The 25419-nt window shown below is 37.0% G+C and overlaps 1 protein-coding gene across 3 annotated transcripts in view; it reads left to right on the forward strand.

Moving 5' to 3' along the window:
- The first annotated feature begins 17132 nt into the window (after positions 1-17132).
- Positions 17133-25419, forward strand: part of MALRD1 (MAM and LDL receptor class A domain containing 1) — a 522662-nt gene continuing 514375 nt past the window's right edge. For 2 of the 3 annotated variants that reach the window (XM_061126168.1, XM_061126170.1), the window contains exon 1: positions 17133-17481. In XM_061126168.1, the coding sequence (XP_060982151.1) occupies positions 17304-17481 (178 nt within the window). In that variant the 5' untranslated portion in view covers positions 17133-17303. The remainder of the gene's footprint in view (positions 17482-25419) is intronic. The other variant, XM_061126169.1, reaches the window with a different exon arrangement.

Genomic DNA, 25419 nt, shown 5'->3' on the forward strand with positions numbered 1-25419 from the left:
TTCAGGGTGTTTGCCTCTTGGGGTTTTGCTTTATCTTTCATCTTCATGATATTTTTCTGGGAAATCTGTTTCAGGTAAGGTGCACGGGTGGGCCCTGCTAAAGCATCCTTTCCTCCCTCCAGGGCTCAACTGATCTTTATCTACTCAGGGGATCCATCACTTTGCTTTCAGTTGCTGAGAGTTCATCACTCATTTATCTCCTGACTGGCTTAGATGCCTTTTCCTTCAATTTAGAAAAATATCTTCTGCCAGTGATTGTTTTAAAAAGAAAGTTTTTTAAAGGGATATACATGCATGTGTGTGTGTGAGTGTGTCCTAAAGTTCTAGAATAGAATAGGAATAGATACAGAAAAAGATATGGAAAGGCAGATATATTCTGTCATTTGAAGGAGCTTCCCAGTAAACGCCCCTGGTGGTTCAGACAGTAAAGAATCTGCCTGCATTGCAGGAGACCTGTGTTCAATCCCTGGGTCTGGAAGATCCCCGGAGAAGGGAATGTCTACCCACTCCAGTATTCTTGCCTGGAGAACTCCATGGACAGAGAAGCCTGGCTGGCTACAATCCATGGAGTCACAAAGAGTCAGACACCACTAAGTGACTATCATTTTCACTTTCACTTTTTCCAACAAAGCAGGACAAAAATTTTACGGTCTGTTAGGGTTTGGGTCCTTTATCTAAAGTTGGTCTGACACAAGTTAGGGAACATAGTAAGTTGAACTATATATATTTATTTGTAGAAAATCAGCAATTGAACATCAGTAATTTTATATGATGCAACATTATACCTTAAAGTTTCCTTTTTTAAATTAACAAGACTTGAATTCCCTGGCAGTCCTGTAGTGAGAACTCTGTGCTTTTACCATCAAGGTTGACAGTTCAATCCCTGGTGGGGGAACTAAGATCCCACAAACCTCATGGTGTAGCCAAAAATTAAAAAAAATAAAAAAAAAACCAGGATTGACAAGACTTGGTAACTTATTGTATTTTGTGGTGAAGGACGAGGGAGTTAAGTGAGTTTGATAGCTGTTGATTTTTGGTGTTTATCTTGAATTTAAATCCATGGTCATTAACATCAGGACAGATAACAGCTTTCATATAAAACTTGGTTTCAGGCACATTTCTATGCTGTCTATCTCTACCTGTCCATCTCTCTGTCTGTCTATCTCTCCATCCATCCATCTAATCAGTGAATCCTCTTTTCTGTAAGAAAATATCAATATTATTATTATGCCTAATTGGCAGCCCACTCCAGTATTCTTGCTGGAGAATTCCATGGATAGAGGAGCCTGATGGGCTACAGTCCATGGGGTCACAGAGAGTCAGACAGGACTGCAGCAACTTAGCACATTAATTTACGGAGCAGGAAAGGGAGGGTTAGAGAGAGAAGTTAGCTAACTTGCCCAGAAAACATAGGTGGAAGCTGGTGGAGGCTAGGTTCTTATTCAGCCTCTCTCACTACAGAGTCTGGCGCATAAGCCCCACATCATCTCTTCCATGGGTTCTGAATGCTATCCCTATCATGTACTTGTCCCTGGTGTGTTTCATTTCCGCTTCTCTCCTGTAGGATTATTTTCTACATCTCCTTTTTCCTTGAGCCTCCAGTACCTTCTCTTCTGCATGCATGCATTCTCAGCTCATGACTTTGTTTTCTAGGTCTCTAAGAAAATTAAAGTAATTCAGAGGGAACTTCACCTGCTCCACCATGGTTAACTGCCTGCCTTCTTAATATATACTCTGCCCCATCTCCAGTGGACATGGAGCCAGAGTCCCTGCAGCTCCTCCCCCGAGATGCTAGCGTATATCCCCTTTACTCAGGGCTATTCCTGTAGCAGTTTTCTCCTCTTTTGCACTGTTAACCTGTCTCTTTCTTCTGGGTTAGTCTCATAAGCACACAAACAAGTTTTCATTTCCCTGTTCTTAAAAAATGAAGCTCCTTTTATCTCACATCTTTTTGTCAGCTACTCTCCCACTTTTATCCCCCTTGAGGTAAAACTCTTGGAAAGAGTTACCTGTAATCACGTCTCCAAATTCTTCCCCTCTTTTTCAGGCTTGAACTCCAAGTAGGCTCTTGTCTGCTGCCCCCGACAAAGTCGCCAATAAGCTTCACATGGTTGCTCTATCATCGTTTTACTCTCAGTTGATCTCTCAGCTGTATTTGACATAGATGATCTGTCTCCTCCTGAATTCCTTCTTTAATTTCATTTCTGGAATGTCTCCCTGTCCTGGCTTTCATCCTACCTTCCCATCTGTAGCCTCTCTGCCACTTGTGCTCCTTATCTTTCTGACCTCGGAACACTGGAGTGGCCTAACATTCAGTTTATTCTTTCACAACCTTGGTGCTTTCATCCTGTATCTTGGCTTTCAATATTGTTTGCATCCACTTTTCTTGATACCACTTCAGATCCTCATACATTCCATTTCAGCTCTTCAGCCTGCAGCTTTGGTTTTCTGCCTCCTGAATGCCATGCACTGTTGGTGTCCTCTGAAAATTCATATGTTGAAATCAAATCCCCAACTGAATGAAATCCGTGCCCTTATAAAAGAGACTTCAGATTGCTTCCTCATCCCTTCCTTCATGTGAGGACATGGAGAAGATGACTGTTGTCTATAAACCAGGAAACAAGTCCTAAAAACTGATACTTGCATCTGGGGCTTCCCAGTCTCTAGAACTATGAGGAATAAAATTCTGTTGTTTATAAGTCACCCAATCTATGGTATTTTATTACAGATGTCCAAATGGACTAAGACATGGCAAGAGGCTTTTCTATTAATGCCACCTGGTGACCTCCTTGCCTATGCAACCCATCCCTATGCGACTGGCAGGTGAGATCAAGTGGATAAATTCTCTCCTTTTCCCCCACTCTTTGGTTCTCTTATCATAGTTTTGCCATTCCATCCCCTGGTGCTTTAGTTTTCATCACTACTTTACTATTCTCCAAAGAATGGCAGTGAGCAATGAATAACATGCACATTTTCTTCTAAGTACTCCAAACATAGCCTTGACAGAAATATATTGTTTTATTAGATTCCAGAATCATATTCTACAATCTTATTTCAGATTGGATGCTCTATCACATTAAATTATACTTACTATGTACCTTTGGATTGTTTCATAAGTCATTTCTCTGTTTCTACAACATACCCACACTTCATGGTGATAGTAATATTTTTCCCTTCCCAATTTTAATTTCTACTTACTTTGTTACTGTTCAGTTGCTAAGATGTGGCTGACTCGTTATGGCTGACCTGTGCATCTGACCAATGGGCTGCAGCATGCCAGGCTTCCCTGTCCTTCACTATCTCCCAGAGTTTGCTCAAACTTGTGTCTATTGAGTCGGTGATGCCATCCAACCATCTCATCCTGTGTCACCCCCTTATAGCAATTATAGTTACCTTGCCTTCTATATACTATTCCAACTTCTTATTAATCATTGATTCTTATCTTTTCCTTACTTAGTGAATCTTTCTAATTTCTCTTAGTCCTGATTGCTTTTGTTAATCATCTGCCTTAAAAGTACCTTTCAGTGTCTTACAACAACTGTCTCTGACTCATGCTTTCTCACTCCAAACCCACACCATATGCACCATATAGTCTCTGACTGGATTTTATTCAAGAATAATTCTAAGGACTCTGAACACATCCAGCCCTTTAGAAGGTTGAAGCAAAAGTAGTTCAAGAGAGAATAGAATGGTGAATAGAGTGAGAAATGCAGATGTATTTGTTTACCATTGAAGAACAAAGAAAGGAAAAAAAATCATTCTTTATTATTCACTTGGACATCTTCCTGCTCTTTCAAGCTTTTGGAGCGCTCTTCCGTGAAGATTTGTAATATTATCAAGCAGCCGGTCCTATGGCTTCCTCCCTCCCACCCTTGCCTCTGCACTCTTGCCAAAGAACAAAGGACAAAGGTCAAGCACAAAAGCAAATGTCAAAGAACCGTGAATCACTAAGATTGAATCACAACATTTGGCATATTCCATGTCTGGTTTATCTGTGTAGCTTCTCTGAGTCTACAATGCCAAGTCTTCTCTATGTCATGTGGAGGGTTAAGAGTTTTTGGTCATTTGTTAGATAATATAATATGGTCCACATTCTATTAATTTTTTTCCTAAACACAGACACATATGAACACCCAGTGAATTTGCTTTTCTTCATTTATAATTATGTATTTCCTGCACTGTTGCCTTAACATCAGAGTGTCCATCATTGTTACGATGTTGCCGAGCTGTGCATCCCTTGCTACTTGAATCTTCCAAATTATTAGTTTCTAATTCCTTCCCTCTGTAATTATTATCAGGCTTCCCTGGTGTCTCAGATGGTAAAGAATTTGGTGCCACTCCACTCTAGCTAGTTGGCTCCCCTAACATTACAACAAAGGCTTTTGATAAGACAAAGCTGAATTTGTTGCTCACCATGGTGAGGGAGAACACCACCTTGCCAGGCTTTGCCAGAAGAGATTCATTTCATAATATGCCCTTTCCCTTAAATTTGAAATCAATATTTTATCTCATTTCTTAAAATCAAAATCAATATTAAATGCAATGAAAGAGGAGTCCGGCAGGGCCTCAGGGCTGTGGCAGACAGCCTGGCTGCAGCAGCATCGTTTTCCAGTTAACTCGGCTGCACTCTGGGGGCCTGACCCAGGAACTGGAATCTCTCAGAGTCACTTCTCAGTAGGATGGATTTTGAAGACTTGGGGTTGGTGGTGGGTTGAGATCACCGCCTGCCTCTACCTGCTGCTAAGACTCTGGTTGAGAAAAAAATTTACCCTCATGCTCATAGAAACTCTAACATTTGTGGAAAATCTGAGCTCTCCTGCGCTCTCTTCACATCCGCACAGTTGGCTCTCTATATTGTATTTATTTTATTGCAGAAACCCATAATAACAAACACCCTCCCCATTGAGGGGGAAAGCAATAGAACTACACAGTTTGAGAGGTCATACAGTTTTGATTACTCCAGGGTCTCTGGATGGGCTCTTCCTCTGCTAGGAATCTGATCATCACACTATATGTGCAAGTCCTGTGGGATCAAAGTTGTCACCATAACGTTCTCAAGTCTTAAAGGCAAAAATCATATGTTTATTTGGAGGGGAAAAAAGGCTGCTATAACACAAAGCTCTTTCTCTAAGGTGTTGTCACTGGCTTGATGATAAACTCTAAACAGTGAAGGGTTGGTTTCTAGAAAGTTTTCTTGCCATAGTCACAGATTCTTGCAATCCAAGCCATCCCTTTTCTGTCCAAGGTTGTTAGAAGGTTGTCTTCCTGCTCTTCCAGCTCTCAGCCCTCTACTCATCATGAGGACCCTCCTGCCACCCCCACTTAATCAATGTTTTGTCTTCCATTTTGGCACCTGCTCTTAGATTTGCTTAGCAAAAGTAGTAAAGAGAAAAGCTGGTGAGATGAGGTTTGGGAACTGGTATACTTGTGACCTTGCCGGTGAAATGGACACCACTCTGAATGGTTTGCAGGGCAAAATAATCCCTGACAGTTACTTGGTGATAGCCCACCTGCTAATGATTTCACCAAAAGTGACCTGGGAAATCAATGCCCTCAAGGATGCAACCATTTGGGTATTTGAAAGACTGGGGGAACACAAAGCTTTCAAAGGTGACAGAGTTGGATGGTTACTGCTAAGTGCTTATTGGTGCCCTGCAGGTCCTTAGAAGCAGTTGAGGGCTCAAAGTGAGAGCCCAGGAGTGGAAGAGTGAGGGTGGGCATGGCTGGGCAGGAGACAGGTGCCGAATAGTTACAGCGGCAAAGCTCCAGAGATGTTTAAATGTCCGCCCAGGGCAGGCCTGCTATTTTAAGCTCAGGACACTGTCTGGGCAAAAAAATCTCATGGAAGCATATACATTACCATATGTAAAATAGGTAGCGGGAATTTTCTGTATGATTCAGGGAGCTTAAACCAGTGCTCCGTGACAACCTGGAGGGGTAGATTGGGGTGGGAGGCGGGAGAGACGTTCAAGAGGGAGGGGGCATAAGTATATCTATGATGATTCACGCTGATGTATGGAGGAAACCAACACTATTGTCAGCAGTTGTCCTCCAACTAGAAAAAACTCCATGTGGAGGCCCCTGGGGATTCTTGCTATGAAGAGTACCCTGAATCTTCAGAACTTGGTGTAATAGCATCATGGATGGGGGAATGTGTTGGCCTGCTGTTGACCTGTCCCCTCCACCTTGGAGTCATGGGATTGGGGGAGATCCTTGTTGTGTGTGTAACTGTGGATTGGCCATGAGTCACTCTCAGCAGGTGTACTGGCTCTGTCCCCTACACAACTGGCTGTCCCCTCCCCAAGCTGGCAGTGCTATGGTGTTAATGAAAAGAGCGGCTAGTTGCTAGAATCATTGTAAACTGCTGGACACACTCAATATCTATACTTTAAACACATCTACTGTGCTTTCATCTCTGTAATTCTGAGCTGATGCATCCCTTCTGCCAGAATGGGCAGAACAACTAGAGTGAAGGCAGCGGGGAAGGGATGTCAGGGGAAGGGATGTTAATGTTCTTGCCAATGTGAACATAAACGAAGACCACCCAAATGAGAGCACACAGAGGTTCTTTATTCCAAGCCTGGTATTGCAAGGGTCAGTGCATGACTTGCACAGACTCAAAGGCAGGCAGAGAAACGGGGAAGCTCCATAACGAGGAAAGGGGAGGGCTTTAGTTGTGACTTGGTGGATGTTGTTGCCATCGGAAAGCTGGAGGTGGACCAGCTAATAAAAAGTGAGTCATGTTACTGATTGGCTTGGGGGGGGGGCGGTGCATATTTAACTTTATTTGGTTGATCTTGAGTTGGAAGCTACTGTGTGGATCACAATAAACTGGAAAATTCTGAAAGAGATGGGCATACCAGACCACCTGACCTGCCTCTTGAGAAACCTGTGTGCAGGTCAGGAAGCAACAGTTAGAACTGGACATGGAACAACAGACTGGTTCCAAATCGGGAAAGGAGTACATCAAGGCTGTATATTGTCACCCTGCTTATTTACCTTATATGCAGAATACATCATGAGAAATGCTGGGTTGGAAGAAGCACAAGTTGGAATCAAGATTGCTGGGAGAAATATCAATAACCTCAGATATGCAGAGGACACCACCCTTATGGCAGAAAGTGAAGAAGAACTAAAGAGTCTCTTGATGAAAGTGAAAGAGGAGAGTGAAAAAGTTGGCTTAAAGCTCAACATTCAGAAAACTAAGATCATGGTATCCAGTCCCATCACTTCATGGCAAATAGATGGGAAAACAGTGGAAACAGTGGCTGACTTTATTTTTCTGGGCTCCAAAATCACAGCAGATGGTGATTGCAACCATGAAATTGAAAGACGCTTACTCCTTGGAAGGAAAGTTATGATCAAACTGGACAGCATATTAAAAAGCAGAGACATTATTTTGCCAACAAAGGTCCATCTAGTCAAGGCTATTGTTTTTCCAGTGGTCATGTATAGATGTGAGAGTTGGACTGTGAAGAAAGCTGAGCGCCGAAGAATTGATGCTTTTGAACTGTGGTGTTGGAGAAGACTCTTGAGAGTCCCTTGGACTGCAAGGAGATCCAACCAGTCCATCCTAAAGGAGATCAGTCCTGGGTGTTCATTGGAAGGACTGATGTTGAAGCTGCAACTCCAATACTTTGGCCACCTGATGTGAAGAGCTGACTCATTTGAAAAGACCCTGATGCTGGGAAAGATTGAGGGCAGGAGGAGAAGGGGATGACAGAGGATGAGATGGTTGGATGGCATCACTGAGTCAATGGACATGGGTTTGGGTGAACTCTAGGAGTTGGTGATGGACAGGGAGGCCTGGCGTGCTGTGGTTCATGGAGTCACAAAGAGTCAGACATGACTGAGCAACTGAACTGAACTGAGTTTGAAGCAGGAGCAATCACTTGTCTTTTCACTATCTCAATAGTTTTGCCTTTTCCAAAATGTCATATAGTTGGAATCAAATCATGTATAGCTTTCAGACTTACTTCTTTAAGTATTTAATTTCCTGTATTTTCATAGTTTATTTCTTATCACTACATATTATTCCATTGTATAGATATACTGCAACTTGTTTAATAATTTGGATATTGAAGGACATCTTGATAATTTCTAGCTTTTGGTGATTTTATAAAGTGTTATAAATAAGTTGTATGAACACAGTTTTCAAATAATTTGGTTAAATAGGAATGTGATTACAGGGTTATAAGGTAGAATATGTTTAATTCTGCAAGAAATTACCAGCTGTCTTCCAAAGTGATTGTACCAGTTTGCATTCCCATCTACGGGGGATGAGACTTTCTCCTTTTTTGGATTTTAGCCATTTTAATAGATGTGTAATATTATATCATTGTTTTAACTCACAATGCTCTGAACACATGTTGATTATCCTTTCATATGCTTATTTGCCATCTGTATATCTTCTGAGGTGAAGTATCTATTCATATTTTCCCACATTAAAATTTCCCCCAGATTTATGGAAATATAATTTAATGTATAACATTGTGTAAGTTTAAGATATACAACATGTTGAGTTGATGCACTTAAATATTGAAAAGTGATGACTGCCATCACATTAGCGAACACCTCTGTTATGTCATGTAATAATAATGACCATAATTACCATGATGTGTATCATATCCCCAGAATTTATTCATCTTCTGAGTCAACGTTCATAAGCTTTGACCACCTTCTCCTCATTTTCCCCCTTCCCCAGTCCCTTGTAATCACTACTCTATTCTCCATTTCTATGAGTTCAGCCTTTTCCACATACAAGTGATATATATTATTTGTCTTTCTCTGTCTGGCTCATTAAGCATAATGCCCTCAAGGTCTATCCATGTTGTCCCAACTGGCACTATTTTCTTCTTTTTCAAGGCTGAATAATACTCCACGTGTATGCGTACCATTTCTTCTTAATCCATTATTCATCTGTTGAGAGACACTTAGGTTACTTCTGTAACTTGATGGTTGTGAATAATGTTGCAGTGAATATGGGAGTGTGATACGTCTTCAATATCCCATTTTCATTCCCTTTGACTGCATACCTGGAAGTGGGGTTACTGGATCATATAATATTTGTATTTTTAATTTTCTGAGAAAACCACATAACTGCTTTCTAAAGTGGCTGTACAATTTGCATTCCCAGCGACAGTGTGCATGAGTTCCCTTTTCTCCACATCTTCACCAATACTTATTTTCCCCTGTCTCTTGAAGACAGCCATTCTAACAGGTGTGAGGTAATACATCATTGTGATTTGGATCTGCATTTCCGAGATGATTATTGATGTTAAACACTTTTTCATGGACCTTTTGGTCTTATCTACATCCTCTCTGGAAAAATGTTTATTTGGTTTATCCCATTTTAAAGTTGAATTATTATTATTATTTTTGATATTAAGTTGTGCAAGTTTTTTTAAAAAAACATATTTTGGATATTTGCCCTTTATCTGATTTACAAATATTTTCTCCCATTTCCACAGATTGCCTTTTCATTTTGTTGATGGTTTCCTTTGCTTTGCAGAAGCTTTTTAGTTTGATCTAGCCCCACTTGTTTAGTTTTGCTTTTGCAGCCTTTGCTTTTGATGTCAAACCCAAAACAAACAAACAAACAAACATTGCCAAGATGAACGTCCAGAAGCTCACACCCTATACTTTCTTCTAGGAATTTTATGGTTTCAGGTTTTGGGTTGAAGTCTCTAATCAGTTTTTTTTTTTTCTTTTTGTCCAGTTTTGAATTATATATTTTTTTTAATTGTTGATAATGTCACAGTTCTCTGCTATTTTAGACCCAAGACCTTTATCAGATAATGTACCAAAAAAGATCTTCTCCCAGTCTATGGCTAATCTTTTCATTCACTTAGTCTTTCAGAGAGACATTTTTAATTTTAATAAAATCAAACTTACACATTTATTCCCTTTTATATATAGTGCTTTGGATATTATATGTAAAAAATCATTGCCAAGCCCAAAGTCACCTCAATTTTCCCCTATGTTATTTTATGCACTTTATAGTTAAACTTTTTACATTTAGGTTTATGATCTACTTTGAATTAATGAAAGTGAAAGCTCTAAAGTCTGTGTTTATATGTTAATATCTTAAAAAATATTAATATTTTTTTCTGTGTGGATATCCAGTTGTTCCAATACATTTGTTGGAAAGGTTATTCTTTCTCTGAATTGCCTCTTCTCCTTTGTCAGAAACCAACTTACTGTATTTGTGTGGATCTATTTCTGGGCTCTCCATTCTGTTCCATTGATTAATTTAACTCTTCTTTAACCAGTACCACCTTGTTTTGATTACTAAAGCTTTATACTAACTTTTGCAATGAGGTGATATATTCACACTGTGAAGCCCTCAAATGTTCTTCAGTATTGATTTTTCTGAGTCTTTGCCTTTTCATATGAACTTTAGACTCGTTTTGTGAATATCATAGAATAACTTGGTGGAATTTTTATTGGAATTGTGTTGAGTTCATACATGAAGTTGGGAAAAACTGTTAACATTGTCTTTTTATCCATAAACATGGGATATTTCTCCATTTATTCAAATTTTCTTTGATGTTTTTTAGATAAAAACTTTATAAGTTTCTTTATATTACTCTTAGGCATATGTTTTTAGATTTATATTTATACATTCCTTGGATACTAATAAAAATATTTCTGTGTTTTTAATTTCAAAGCCTAATTTTCCATTACAATCATATAGGAAAGTGGTTTACCTTATATATTAAACCTGGATCCTGTAACCTTGCTGTAGTCACTTGTTAGTTTCAGGGTTTTTTTAATATGTGATTTAAAAAAAATTTTTTTTACATGTAAAATTGTCAAAATAATTGAACAGTTTTTTTTCTTCCTTCCCAATTAGTACATCTTTTGTGTGTGTGTTTCCTTACTGCATTACGTAGGTCTTTCAGTATGATACTGAATAGGAAAAGAGGACATTCTTGCCTGTTTCTGATCTTAGGGAGAAAACACCTAGTTTCTCATCATTAAGTATGATATTAGCTGTGGAGTTTTGGTAGATGTTCATCAAGAAGATAATTTCTTTATATTCCTGGTTTTCTGAGAGTTTTTAAAATTATAATTAATATTGGATTGTGTCCAATACTTTTTTTGCATCAGTTGATATAACTTTTCTTATTTATAGACAGTTGATGTGATGGATTACATTAATTGATTTTGAATGTTGAACCAATTTTACACATCTGGAATACATTCCACTTGGTAATATATAGAGTGGCATATAGTTTGGACATGACTGAAGTGACTTAGCTTGCATGCACACACACTTATTTTTATACATTGCTGAATTTGATTTGCCTTCAGTTTGTTGGGGATTTTTACATCTATGTTCATGAGAGATTGGTTTGTAACTTTTCTTCTTTTGTCTTTTGTCTGGTGATACGGTAATGCTGTCCTCATAGAATTGGAGTAGGAAATGGCAACCTACTCCAGTATTCTTGCCTGGAAAATTCCAGGGACAGAGGAGCCTCATAGGCTACAGTCCATGGGGTCACAAAGAATGGGCCACAACTGAGCACACATGCATGTCCTCATAGAATAAGTTAGGAAGCATTCCCTCTGCTTCTGTCTTCTAGAAGAGGTTGTAGACAATTGGAGGAATCGGAAGGGTTACTAGTTCATGACCTTCTTCTTTTCTGGAAAATTTTTACTTCAAATATTGCCTGTCTATATTTATGTTTTTAATCTCTCCTATAAGTTTCATTTAGTCATATGTTGGACTCTACCATTCTATGTTCCAGGGTCTTAAACTATACCTTAAAATATTTGCATACATCTCTATGGTGCATTTTGTATATTAAAAAAAATATCTATCTTCCAGTTCACTAAATTTTTTATTCATTTTCTTTCTTCCTGCTTCTACCATCTACTTTCCTTTCATTCTCAATGATTATATTTTTTCCTGGGCACTTTTACAAAATCATGCTTAGTCTCTTTCCTTGTGCTTGTTTTAAAAATTTAATATTTTAAAATCTCTGATAAATAATTTTTATTCACTATTACATAATTCCAGTGTGTGACACTTTGGGTGTGTAATTACACCTTTGTTTATTTGATTATTTGTGATGGCCCTGAGTTATATAGACTTCTTTGTGACTTGTCAGTTAATTTTTCACCGAGTTTTTATTTGGATGATCACAACCTATGGGAATCCTTATTGAAGGTGTCAGGAATTTATTTCCTAGCCTATTCTTCCTCTGGATTTCTGCAGTGATAGCACTTGTATTTCCCTATGTTATATAAATTCAAGTCTTTTTATGACCTTTCTCAGTTCATCTTTCAAGATTAGGGTAATGGGCCACTTCAATCTGTAATAGAGCAAGTGCTTTCTCACGCATTCTTCGTGCATCTTATACCTTCTTTCAGTCATTATTTTGAACTCATCTGAAATTTTCCTTAAAATATTCTTTAGGACCATCTTTCAGTAATAAATTCTGAGTTAGTGCTATTTCCTTTTTCCTATTTCCCTTACAACTCTTGGGAATTTTCTTTGAGTTTTATAGGTTCAGGATCCATTTATGTATTTTAAAGCAGTTTATATTCCACTCCGTCCATCATCTAACTTTCTTGTATTTTGAGAATGCTGCTTTTTAAATATAAAGCATGACCTACCACTTTTTAGCCAAAATTAGAATCAGTGTGAGTACATTTTTTTTAAATGTCTCATATCACCTTTCCAAGTTGTAATTTCTTTTAAGTTAGGGACATTTGTCTTTTTTTTTTTTTCTATTGTATCTTCCTGACCCCCACCCCCAATGTCTTGTGTAAAGTAGCTTCTCAATCTTTTAAAAAAGCTAGAATATGATATGTCATTCTAAAGTGAATATTCTGTCACTTTTCCTGTTGGAAAGCTCACCTTTATATTGCCTTATGAAATTATTGAACAACGATTGCCAATTAAAATTACATAGTCCATTTTTAGACTATGTAATTTTAGAATTCATCTCTCTTGAGTTCTAATCCAGGTACCATTATTTAATAATCATGTGATCTTGGACAACTGAGTACTGTTTTTTAAATTTAGATCTAGGGAACAATGCAAGATGTTTTGGATATAATGAAACAGTGTATATAATAGACCCAGCCCAGTGTAGGAGCACTGGATCTCTAAGACTTGTCCTTTTCCTCAGTAAACTATATAAAAACAACCCCGGGTGCTACCAGTATCAATTTATATCCCTTTTGGTATATGTAGAGAAAAAGTGATTAAACATATTATCATTTGAATATAATTTTACCTTTTGGCCACAAAATATAAACTTGATTTACATACTGGATTATACTGATATACTTTGGGTGCCACTATTCTAGTTCATTTCTTGTCTAAATGATGAATGACACTTGAAACATTACAGAGTAATGTTAGTTTTAGTAGACAGTAACAGTTAATAAAGGAGTTTCCCAGTTGAAACTAGGCAATAAACAGGTATGACAGCAATGGAATATGTAACTTTTTTGTAAATGGAAAATAGTGATCATATAAAATGTTAAGGGACCTGAATTCAGAGTTAGAATATAAAATTGAAATGTTTTTATGCTTTCATGCCTTTTTACACTCTTCTGCTTATTCTTTTTTCTTCTTTATAACATTCTTTCATTTCTATTCTCTCTTGTCTTCCTTACTTGAAAAGGAAAATCTGGAATGAGTTTTGACATGATACACGTCTTTACTTATTTAGTGTAGGGGGATGGTGGAGTGTATTGCCAATGCAACACAAAATTGCAATTTCAAAATCTAAAGGACCTTTAAAAATAGCACAAGATTTAGAAATAAAAAAAGCCACATTGAACACAAGAATTATATGCCTTTTATGTAGAGGTACTAAAAACTTCACCTCTTGCATTTATTTACATGTGCCTAGCAAAAGTTGAAATGATGGTTCAGTTCACTTCGGTTCAGCTGCTCAGTCGTATCCGACTCTTTGCGACCCCATGAATCGCAGCACACCAGGCCTCCCTGTCCATCACCAACTCCTGGAGTTTACTCAAACTCATGTCCATCAAGTCGGTGATGCCATCCAGCCATCTCATCCTCTGTCGTCCCCTTCTCCTCCTGCCCCCAATCCTGCCCCGCCCCAGCCTCAGGGTCTTTTCCAACGAGTCAACTCTTCGCATGAGGTGGCCAAAGTATTGGAGTTTCAGCTTCAGCATCAGTCCTTCCAATGAACACTCAGGACTGATCTCCTTTAGGATGGACTGGTTGGATCTCCTTGCAGTCCAAGGGACTCTCAAGAGTCTTCTCCAACACCACCGTTCAAAAGCATCAATTCTTCGGCACTCAGCTTTCTTCACAGTCCAACTCTCACATCCATACATGACCACTGGAAAAACCAAAGCCTTGACTAGACAGACCTTTGTTGGCAAAGTAGTGTCTCTGCTTTTTAATATGCTGTCCAGGTTGGTCATAACTTTCCTTCCAAGGAGTAAGCGTCTTTTAATTTTATGGCTCCAATCACCATCTACAGTGATTTTGGAGCCCCCAGAAATAAAGTCTGACACTGTTTCCACTGTTTCCCATCTATTTGCCATGAAGTGATGGGACCAGATGCCATGATCTTAGTTTTCTGAATGTTGAGCTTTAAGCCAACTTTTTCACTCTCCTCTTTCACTTTCATCAAGAGGCTTTTTAGTTCCTGTTCACTTTCTGTGATAAGGGTGGTGTCATCTGCATATCTGAGGTTATTGATGGTAAGCCCTCCTAAATTACATTCAATAAGGAATTACTTACTGACCTATCTGCCAGGACCTTGCTAGTAACTCATGATACAATAGTGAGAAAGTCACAGTCCAGCACTAGTCTTATAGACTCGTGGAAGAATCACTGAAGTAAACGTCAGTGACCACACCAGACCCAGAAGTATTTAAGATTAGTGAGAGCAGAAGACTATGAGAGACAACCCAGGAACAAAACTTAATTCAGCCTGAGAAAATAAGTCAAGATAGTTCAAAGATATTCTTCAAAATTGGAAAACTAAAGACTAATTAGTATGCATCTGGTGGTTGGGATAGGAAGGAGATCTCAAATCTGGAGTCTTGAAATGCATGTTCAGAAAACTGCCAGGTTCATGGTTAAGCAAAATTGTGATGGAGAACACAGAGGAGGATTCAATCAGCAGGGAACTGCAGCAGGTAAACTGCTAGGGCATATGGCACTTACAGTTATTTCAGATGGAAATAAGTAGGAGTGGCTTATGCTTTGAAAATGATCACTCTGCCTGAAGAATGGAAAATGAGTTGTGGATAGGAGACATCTGGTTCAGGGTGTTGCTGAAATAAGAACTGATGGAGTCTTCACTTGACATATATGGAATTCAATTCATGAGATTTGATGATTGAGGGATAGGCAGTGAGTGTAGTCCTGGACCAACATATCAGTTCCTGGCTTGGCAAGACGGTGCTGTTCACTGAAATATAGAATATGGGAGTAAAGGCTCATTGGGTGGGTGGGGGAAAGGAAGATGAGGTTAGTTTTTGACACAAGTAGAGAAGTCACATTGTCTGTCTATGTGCTGTGTGTATGTGTATATATACTCAGGAAGAAGACTTAAAATATAGGTTTGAGTAGCATGTCATATTGTGGGCTTCCCTCACAGCTCAGTTGGTAAAGAATCCACCTGCAATGCAGGAGACCCCGGTTCGATTCCTGGGTCGGGAAGATCTGCTGGAGAATGGATAGGCTACCCACTCCAGTATTCTTGGACTTCCCTTGTGGCTCAGCTGGTAAAAAATCCGCCCACTATGTGGGAGACCTGGGCGTGATCCCTGGGTTGGGAAGATCTCCTGGAGAAGGAAAAGGCAACCCACTGTAGCATTCTGGCCTGGAGAATTCCATGGATACAGTCCATGGGGTTGCAAAGAGTCGGACAGGACTGAGTGACTTTCACTTTCACTTTCAGCATGTCATATCAAGGCTTCAGATATGGACTTGGGAGACAACAATGTATAGATGATACTTGAAATTATCAGCATGAAGAGAAAGCCTGGAAAATATAATCTGAGCAGAGAGATGGGGAGAATAAATATTCCTGAAATAGAACAAAGCACAGAGTGAGGAAATGCTAAATTGTGTGAAGTGTTTAATAATAGGACAAAATTATGAATTTTTCTCCTAGAATCTGGAATAATCACACTGTAGAACTTCATATGTTTATTGGGCCTTTTTTCTTTGAATATGTGAAAAAATTTTGCTTTCCTTGTATCCTCTTTAAAAGCATAGGTACGTTGTTGGTTCCTGGTCTGTGATTCTTCTCACCCTACATTCTTCAGTCACTTCATATAGTCTTTGTGTTTTCATCTCTTGAAGTTATATTGCAGAAACTAAAAGTAGTTCAAAAGAACTTTAATATGCTGTTAATAAATCAAATATAAAGGACTATTTTGAATAATCAACTTCATATGATTTCTATTTTTCAGCTTCACAGAATTATTATTTATAACATGAAGTTCAAGTGTTCTGAACTTGAGTATACTGCTCATTGTGACTATCACCTTGAAATTGTACGTTTCACTTGTAAAAAGCAAATTAAGATGAATTAACAGGAAAATCCACATACTACAGAAGAAAGACCACTGCACTCAGCAGCAGGATATTTGAGTTCCAGTTGCTAACACCAGATTACTGTATTTCCTCATACATATACCTTAACTTTCTTGAGTCCAAATAATGTGATTTGGAAAATAATGGTCTCCAATGTCTCTTTGGTTTTAAAAATCCTGTGTTTTTCAGTTTATCTCAACAAACAGTGCAAAGTTTCCATTCAGTGATAAAGGACAAGAATTTCATTCTCATGAAATAGTTCTAATAATTGGCCCTGAAATATTTGAATAAGTTTTCATGACAATGTTCTGAATTGCATGAACATGATTAAGCATAGGAATTCATATAGAGCATTTTTATGTTGCTTTTTACTTTGCTGTGGTTTTCCTCCCATTTACGTGCCTGCTCTTTTTTTAAAAGAATTTTTTTTCTTTCAAGATATAACATGATTATAAGGGCTTAAACTGTTTGAACATGGTATAACTAGGGCAATAAACATACATGCTTAGTTAGATATAGAAATGATGCAATTGTTCAGTTAAATATTTTCTAAAGACACTCCTCTGAAAGAGTAAATGAGCTGTCTGGGACTCATTTGTTAAGTTGTGGATAGTTACCAACAGTTTCCAGTCATAAGAGGTAAACCTGGAAATTAAAGAACAGAAAAAAGAAAAAGGATGTTTCCAATTATGGACTCACCTGTTACAGCTGCCTGATCTCTAAGAAACATGTCAAGTGATGCTCCTCTGCCAGAATGTTAGCTTTTCCAAAGAATGAAGCTTTGTGTGTCCTTTGGATCTCCTGTGTTTTCATCTCCACACTGGTTCAGCAAGGAACCGGAACCTTTCAGTGTGACAATGGGGTCTCCCTGCCTCTTGACAATGTGTGTGACTTCACAGATCAGTGTGGTGACATGAGCGATGAACAGCAATGTAAGTTTCCTTTCTCTCCTTCCTCTAAGTCCTGTCCACCTTTAATCCAGGGGCTGCTGAGTTGCCTGAGGAAGCTCAGCTAGATGCCTGATTCTGTACAGAGTTCATTTATATGACTTCAGTGTCAATCAGAAACTAAAAGACTCTTTTTCAGACATAAAGAGCAGACTTATGGGCACAGGGTGGGAACGGTGAGGGTGGGATGAATTCATAGAGTAGCATTGAAGCATCATCAGTTCAGTCGCTCTGTCTTGTCCGACTCTTCGTGACCCCATGGACTGCAGCATGCCAGGCTTCCCTGTCCATCACCAACTCCCGGAGCTTACTCAAACTCATGTCCATCGAGTTGGTGATGTAAAATAGATAGCCAGTGGAATGTGCTGTATGATAACAGGAAACTCAAATCTGGTGGTCTGACAGTCTAGAGGGATGGGGTAGGATGGCGGGAGTAGGAGGGGGTTTCAAGAAGTAGGGCGAATACATGTACCTATAGTTGATTCATGTTGATATGTGGCAGAAAGCAACACAATATCACAAAGCAATTATCCTCCAGTTAAAAATAAATAAACATAAACAGATCCACAAATAAAAATAACTCTACTTAAATGTTATCAAATTGCTAAGATTCTACTTGATGGGATGTATTTTGAATCAATTTTTACTGAGTATAAAGAGGGAGTGAAATGCAAAAAGGTAAGTTTAATGTTGTTATCCATGAAACAAGATTTTTAAAAAACTTAGTCATGCAGTTTTAAAATGCTGTGATGGAAATTATGAGCTTAAGTTGGAATATAGTATGGGAATATTTAATATGAATTTAAGGTTGAGTGAGGAGGTTTTGTTTTTGCTTGTATGATATTCCCACCAAGTGAGTTGGTACCTGTTGTACACAGAGCATAACTGATGAATATCCTTTGATTCTAAGGCAGAGGAAAGAGGGGAAGCTTTAGAGAGTTCAGGGCCTTGATTTGGATCCTGGGTCAACTATCTACTAATCGTGTGATCTTGAACCTCCAATTTGTTATAAGAAGTTATAAAATGAAATAAACTGATCTTCCTGGGAAAATGCTCTTGGTATAACATTAATAAAAAGTTCACTTAGGAAGATACGGGTAAAGGCATGTATGTTTCTGTAGTTTCCATTACAGTATCACATCCTGAAAATAGACTGCATTTCCTCAGTGGAACGAGTGCCATTCCTACAAGCAGTCACCTTTTATAAACAACATTTTCATACAATTAAATGGGTCCATTATTGGTTTGTAGCAACCCTCAGATACCTAGAGGCACTAACTCTAGTATTTTAGAACAGTTTACTCAAACATACTTTCTGTTTTGTGTTCAGATACGATCTTAATTAGGGCTTACAAAATTCTTCATTTTCTTCTCCTACATAAAGCTCTACATATTTGCTTTTGCTTTGTTGGAATTTGTAAATTCAGTTGTTACTACAAAAAACAAAAGTGGTTACTGACAATCTTGTCTTTAGAAGGTGAGGGATTTTTCTCCTACAGTTTGTGATTACAATCAGGCTGTTAGGAACTATTAAAGACAAAGTGCAGCGAATGAGAGGGATTCATTTATATTTGTCCAGTTTACCCAGAGAGGCCACCTGTGGACGCACTGCCCTTTCTTTGGCCGGTCCGGCAGAAGCCATTACTGTTCTTTGAGCAGCAAAGGGAAACCATTTGGCTGGTTTGACCTGAAGTGCAAAGTCCCTTCCATTAATAATCCCTCTGAAGCTTCCTTTAGCACGATTGCTCTGATAACATGAGTGGTTCTGCTTTGAGGAAAAGGTTAATGCGAAAGAAGGGGAGAGTTGCTGAGCAGGAAAGATCTGGCTGCGTGAAAGATTCTAATAACCCCAGCCTGAGAGAAGCATGAAGGAACAGATCTGTCGAATAAACAGATTTCATTTTAAATGTTACCCTGGGGAAGTCACCTCTTGGCTTTTTCGCTTTTCATTTTCATTTCTGAGAAGTTCCACTTTGGTATTTTATTTAAAATGGGATAACCATAGATAGAATTGACAATCACTTTAAAGCATGAGTTTCTTTTGTATGCCACACTAGAGGGAAAATATTGTGGAGGAATCATGATAGCAAAGCAGTTTTTCTCTTTAAAATTTGCAAAGCTAAACTTACAGATAAGGTTTTCTTTTTTTCTAAAGCTAACTTTATTATGATGTTTAAGCAATCACATTTTGGGGGAAAAAAGCAGTCTATGACCCTCTTTAAAATCCAAATAATGTGAGCTCTAGAGAATGGATTAATATAATTTTTTAAGTGAAATTGGCACAGTTAAAATTCAGATGCAACTAATTCTATTAATAATTTTTTGAAAATTTTCTTATTTTACATGGTGGTCCTATTTGCAGAATATTTGGATATATTATTTTAACTCAGTATTTTTTTAAGATAGTAAATTTAGAAAGACTAAATCTTCAGAATGAAATATGTATACATGATATTTAGCAAATAAATTTTGAGCAAGAAAAATAATTTTTGGATGTAACAATTATATGTTTTTAATGTTGACAAGAACTTCCCTTTACTAGAATTTATTAATATCCTGAGCCTGGGAAATAAATCTTGTGGTACTGCTCTAGGTATTTTTTTTTTTTAATTATGTTTCTCATGTCACGTTGTCTGCCTCATGCAGTACCCCATTGCCTGGTCTTCTTCATTCTATTACGTTTCTATTAGTTTAATTAAACTAAGCAATAGTTTCTTTTTTAGCAATCATGCAAAATTATTTGATGTCCAAAGGCTTTATTGTTTTATTTTCACTCAGCTATAAAACAGTAATGTTACTTATGTTGCTATCATTCAGAAAACAAATCAACCATAAGATAATTGATATATTTATTGTATTGATATACTATTGATATACTCTTGTATCAATAGATACACTATTGATACAATGTTGAGGTATATCCCATGCAGTGGGTCTCTACTACTGGAATACTACCAGAAAATATTCTTAGATAATTACTTGAGCATACCTGAAGTAGTTTTAACATTAACTGTTACATACATTTATGTTTAGAGCTAAATTTACCATTGACTCAAAGTGGAAAAATATATTCAGTTATATAATTTCTCTCCTACATACATGTCTTGCTTAAGAATACTTCCATTTGGTCTCTTTTGTTTATTTTGATATGATGAAATGTATCATAAAGTTTTAAAGTATTACCTAACTTCTTTTGAAAACTTTTTGGATTTAGGAATTTTTCAAAAGGTATTTACTTCACATAAATCTTTGTATGTGAAATGTGTGAAAATTACCTTAGAGGTACATTCTGAAAATCTGAGAGGTGATAGTGTTTAGCCAGGTGATATTAAGTACAAACATTTTTTCTTCAGTAGGATGACGTAAGTGTCAACTACTTTTGAAAGTAATTGTAGAAGTTCATTGAAGTATATGAAGATAAACATTTATAGAGTGAAATGTGAGTTTTCATGTGCAGTATTTATCTTACCACTACGTTGAATGCAAAATGAAGTTTTCTCTATGCAAGAGTGATAACTTTCTATTAAAGGTCCCATATTCACCATTACAGACAGCGGTGAAAAGTAATGAGATCTTTTGGCCAAACTGCTGCTCTGAAGTAGAGAATTGTTTGTAAACAGCTGTATAACCTTTATAATACTCATGTAATACTACTGCAGGCTGGAGTAAACGCCACACATAGTCAGTATTTCTGTAGAAATCACCAGACAATTAGACACAGAGAATTCCTTTGAATTTTGCTAATCTTGAAACAGTATTACAGTTAAAATAGTGATTTGGAAATCTTTTTTTCATATGTCACTGATGATATCTGTGTCAAATTCTTGCTGAAGATGTGCTTAATGGCTTGAGATTAAAGGCAACTATATGACAAGATTCCAACCTAAGTAATATTAGGTAATTCTGGTGTGAGCTATGAAACTTCTTATTCCATTTGCTATCATATACCTTTCTGAATTAGGATTTTTCCTATTTTTGTCTCATTGAAACTATTAAAATTAATTCAGTGTGAAGTATAAACATTTCCCTGATAAAAATTAATTAATGATTTCAAATTGCCCAGCCAAATAATAGCACTCTTTCATGGAAATTTACTTTTGAGAATAATTAAAATTTACTTTTATTCAATTGGAATATTTTGAATGTATTTTTATCTTTTGCAGGAACTGGCCATTAATTTTTAAATTAAATGAGAGTAAGGGAGATAATTCTTTGTGAAAATTTTTTATATGCTTTCTACATGAGGGAAATCATCCTCTAAACAGTAAAATGTATGTAAAATTTTGTGACTAAGTAATATATAGCTTTCCTCAAAAAGGAATGAGATAAAAACACTTAATCTTGGACTAGAAGGAAATTAACCTTAACACACTAATGGCTATATATGAAAAATCCACAGCTAACATTATACTCAATGGTGACAGACTGAAAGCTTTTTCTTTAAGATCTGGAACAAGATAAGATGCCCTCTTTAATCACTTCTGTCAGCATAGTACTAGAAGTCCTAGTCAGAGCAATTAGACAATAAAAAGAAATTAAAGCCATTAAAACTGGATGTGAACACAAAAAATTATCTCTGTTCACAGAAAATGTGATCTTAAATGTAGAAAATCCTAAAAAGTCTATGAAAAAAATGTTAGAACAAAGAAACAAATGAAGCAAAGGTGCAAGATTCAAAATCAACATACAAACATTAGCTGCATTTCTGTACTCAATGAACCATCTAAAAAGGAAATTAAGAAAAAATTCCATTCATAATAGTGTAAAACAAAAACTACCTAGGAATAAACATAACCAAGGATATGAAAACTAAAAATTGTTGGCTGGAAGAAATTAAAGAAGACCCAAATAAATGCAAAGACATATATTCAGGGATTGGAAGAATTAATAGTATTTAGATGTCAGTTGTACCCAAGTATCCTCCAGAAGATGAATGCATAAATGAGATGTGGTAGATACATACAATGGAATATTGTTCAGATTTAAAAAGGGAGGACATTCTGACATATGCTACAATATGAACTTTGAGGACAATTATATTAAGTGAATTAAACCAATTACAAAAAGACAAATATTTTATTCCACTTTTATGAGGTACCTAGAGTAGTAAAATTTATAGACAGAAAGTAGAATGGTGGTTTTGAGGGGCTGAGGGGAGGGAGGATGAAAAGTTTTACTTGGGGGAAATGAAACAGTTGTGAACTTGGAGGGTGACGACGGTTGCATATTAGTGTGAATATATTTGTTACCACAGAGCTATACACTTAAAATGATGCATTTTATGTATGTCTTGGCACAATTTTCTAAGAAAAGCAGGATTTATTAAGGAAAGACTAAAACTCTGCCTCATAGAACTTTCAAGGGGGAAAAAATGTGCTTTATTAATATAGGTCCAGGCAAAACTGTGAAATAAAGGCCTTCTACCTCTCCTTTTTAGAATTTTCCTAATTCTTATATTTTCTCTGTCTTCTAAGAACTTCATTATTGTGATGACCTACTCATACTAAGTTAATCCTGAATTCTGCATCAAATTCTTCACCATTACCATTATTAAATTTTTTTCTATTCCTTTCCATTTTTTCAGAAGCATGCCTTATGTTAACTATCACTTGAGGATATTTTTTAAACTATTTTCCCAAATTACGGTGTTAATGATCACATCTTTGAATGGCTCTGCAGTAAAATGTTAATGACAGAATATGGCATGGTGGAAGCCAATTCAGAAGATAATTGGGTCTTCCAAGCAACCTCAAAGGACAACATAGAGACAGTCTCTTTTTGACGATAGTACACTTGACCTGTGGTATCACAAAATTAAAAGCAAAATGATGAGTTTCTCAAGTTCAGAAAGCTCAGGAACATGATTCTCTGGATAAGTTCCTGCATCCATTCCTTCTTGTTCCATATCCAGTCCAACCGCAGCATTGCTGTAATAGCAGATAAATCTCCACACAGATTTTACTATAGCAAGTACTGTCAGATTTGAATGTAGATGGGTGGCATATGAGATTATAAAAGGCAAATCAACCACAATTCAAGAAAAAATTGTTCAATTGGCTTAAAATACCCAGTTCTCTATTGGGAGAAAAATGAGTACTTAGAAAATTTTCTGATGGATTTTTTGAATAACCCAGCAGTTATGAGAAGTTCATGATTGCTTCTTTTTAATAAGAATGAGTTGAAAAATGTATACTCATTAGATTCATGCTGTAACGAAAAGAACCCCTGTTGAGACTATTCAGAAATAAAAATGTTTTATTTAGCTACTTTGTAGCTCTAACACTTCAGAATACATCATCATTATCCTTGTTTATTAAAGAGGACAAAAGCATTGAAAACAAACATCAACTAAGTAATTTTAACGCAAGGTAATTTCTTGGTATTTAAAAACTGACATCTATTTGAGAATGTGAGTATATTTCATACACATAATTGTTGAAATACAGTGATAAAAATACTTTTGTGAATATTTTGTAATCAGAAATAGATCATTGGAAACATTGCTGGGTGCTGAAAGAGACTTAAACCGATACATATTTATGCAGGCTATTGCATAGCTATTTGAATGACACACATTTATATACAAATAACATATAATTTAGTTCATTTTCTGTTCAACTAGATTCTCAGATCAGTAGGAGTCCATGAGGTAATAACTCAGATATTTCAGCAATTCTCAACATTTCAAAGGCCTTAAGGCAACTGTAGATTTAATCATAGTATGATTCACAGACTAATCACGTTTTTTAGTTTTTAAGTAGAAGGACATTGCTTCTACCTGGAAATATTGGCTTCCCCAGGCTGAGTAGAAACTCTGACTGACAGACCTTTAAATCTAGGTCTTTGGTAAAAATGGGTTAGTGGATTAACAATGAGACCTTCGAGTTTTAAGAATTCAGGTTTTGGAGTCAAAAAAGACCTGGGTTCCACTCTTGGCCCCAGCATTCACTTGCTGCCTGCTTTGTAAGATTGTTGTAGAGAGTAAACTGCTGGACGTAGAAAGCCTATCACTGACCTTCCTCAGTAAATTGTACCTGGAAGATTCCCGTTAATATTAGAGAATACAGCTGCTTTGTAAAATCTTTCCATTAGGAATCTAGGACTAAAATTAATAAAACAGACCATTGGTAGTAAAGCAGGTTTAGCTAATGCTGTTTAAAAGTGTCATTTCCAAATTGGCTCTTAGTACTCAAGTGGATGATCTCAAGAACATGCACCAGATGTATTACTAAGTAATATTTTGTCCAAAATATGATTAAATAAAAATTAGGTTTTTGTGACTGGGTTGCCAAGCACTGTCTTATCTATTAATCAGAATAAGCACTGTGGCTAATGCAACCAGTCGGGACAAGAACAAACTTGTCAAAGGAAAAGCACCGTTACTAAGAGCTGCAACCCAGGGATGGTATATTTGTGGTTGAATTAATCTATTTTTTAGAGAATGACATTTGCAGATGTTGGATAATGGAATAAAGCTCACTCTGAACGATTATCATGAGCAACCAGGTGTCCAAATCCTTTTCTTTCTCCCAAATCTGTTGGATCACTTGTACCCAGAGAAAATGAGAAAAAAAAAAAAAAGCTAGAAAATACCTTTTGTGTGTGTGATTAAAATACATTCTATCATTAGATCTTCATAGAAATCATTCATGGGAGGAAGGGACAGGATGTCACTATTTTAGTTCCATAGGTAAAAAAAAAAGGGGCTTGGTGTGGTTAAGTGGTTTAGCTAGGCCCTCAGTTAGTAAGAGACAAAATCAGGCTTAGGTCCTCAGTCTTATGACCTCACCTGCGGCATTCTGTCTGTATGATCACACTGGTTTTTACGTGTGGGGATATATTTGAATGTCATGTGCAGAAAACCTTTGCATCGATAAAGTAGACTGAAATTGTGAAAAACTATCACAATTTGTTAATCTCTAT

The sequence above is a fragment of the Dama dama genome, chromosome 23 (genome assembly GCF_033118175.1).
Source record: "Dama dama isolate Ldn47 chromosome 23, ASM3311817v1, whole genome shotgun sequence".
NCBI lineage: Eukaryota > Metazoa > Chordata > Mammalia > Artiodactyla > Cervidae > Dama > Dama dama.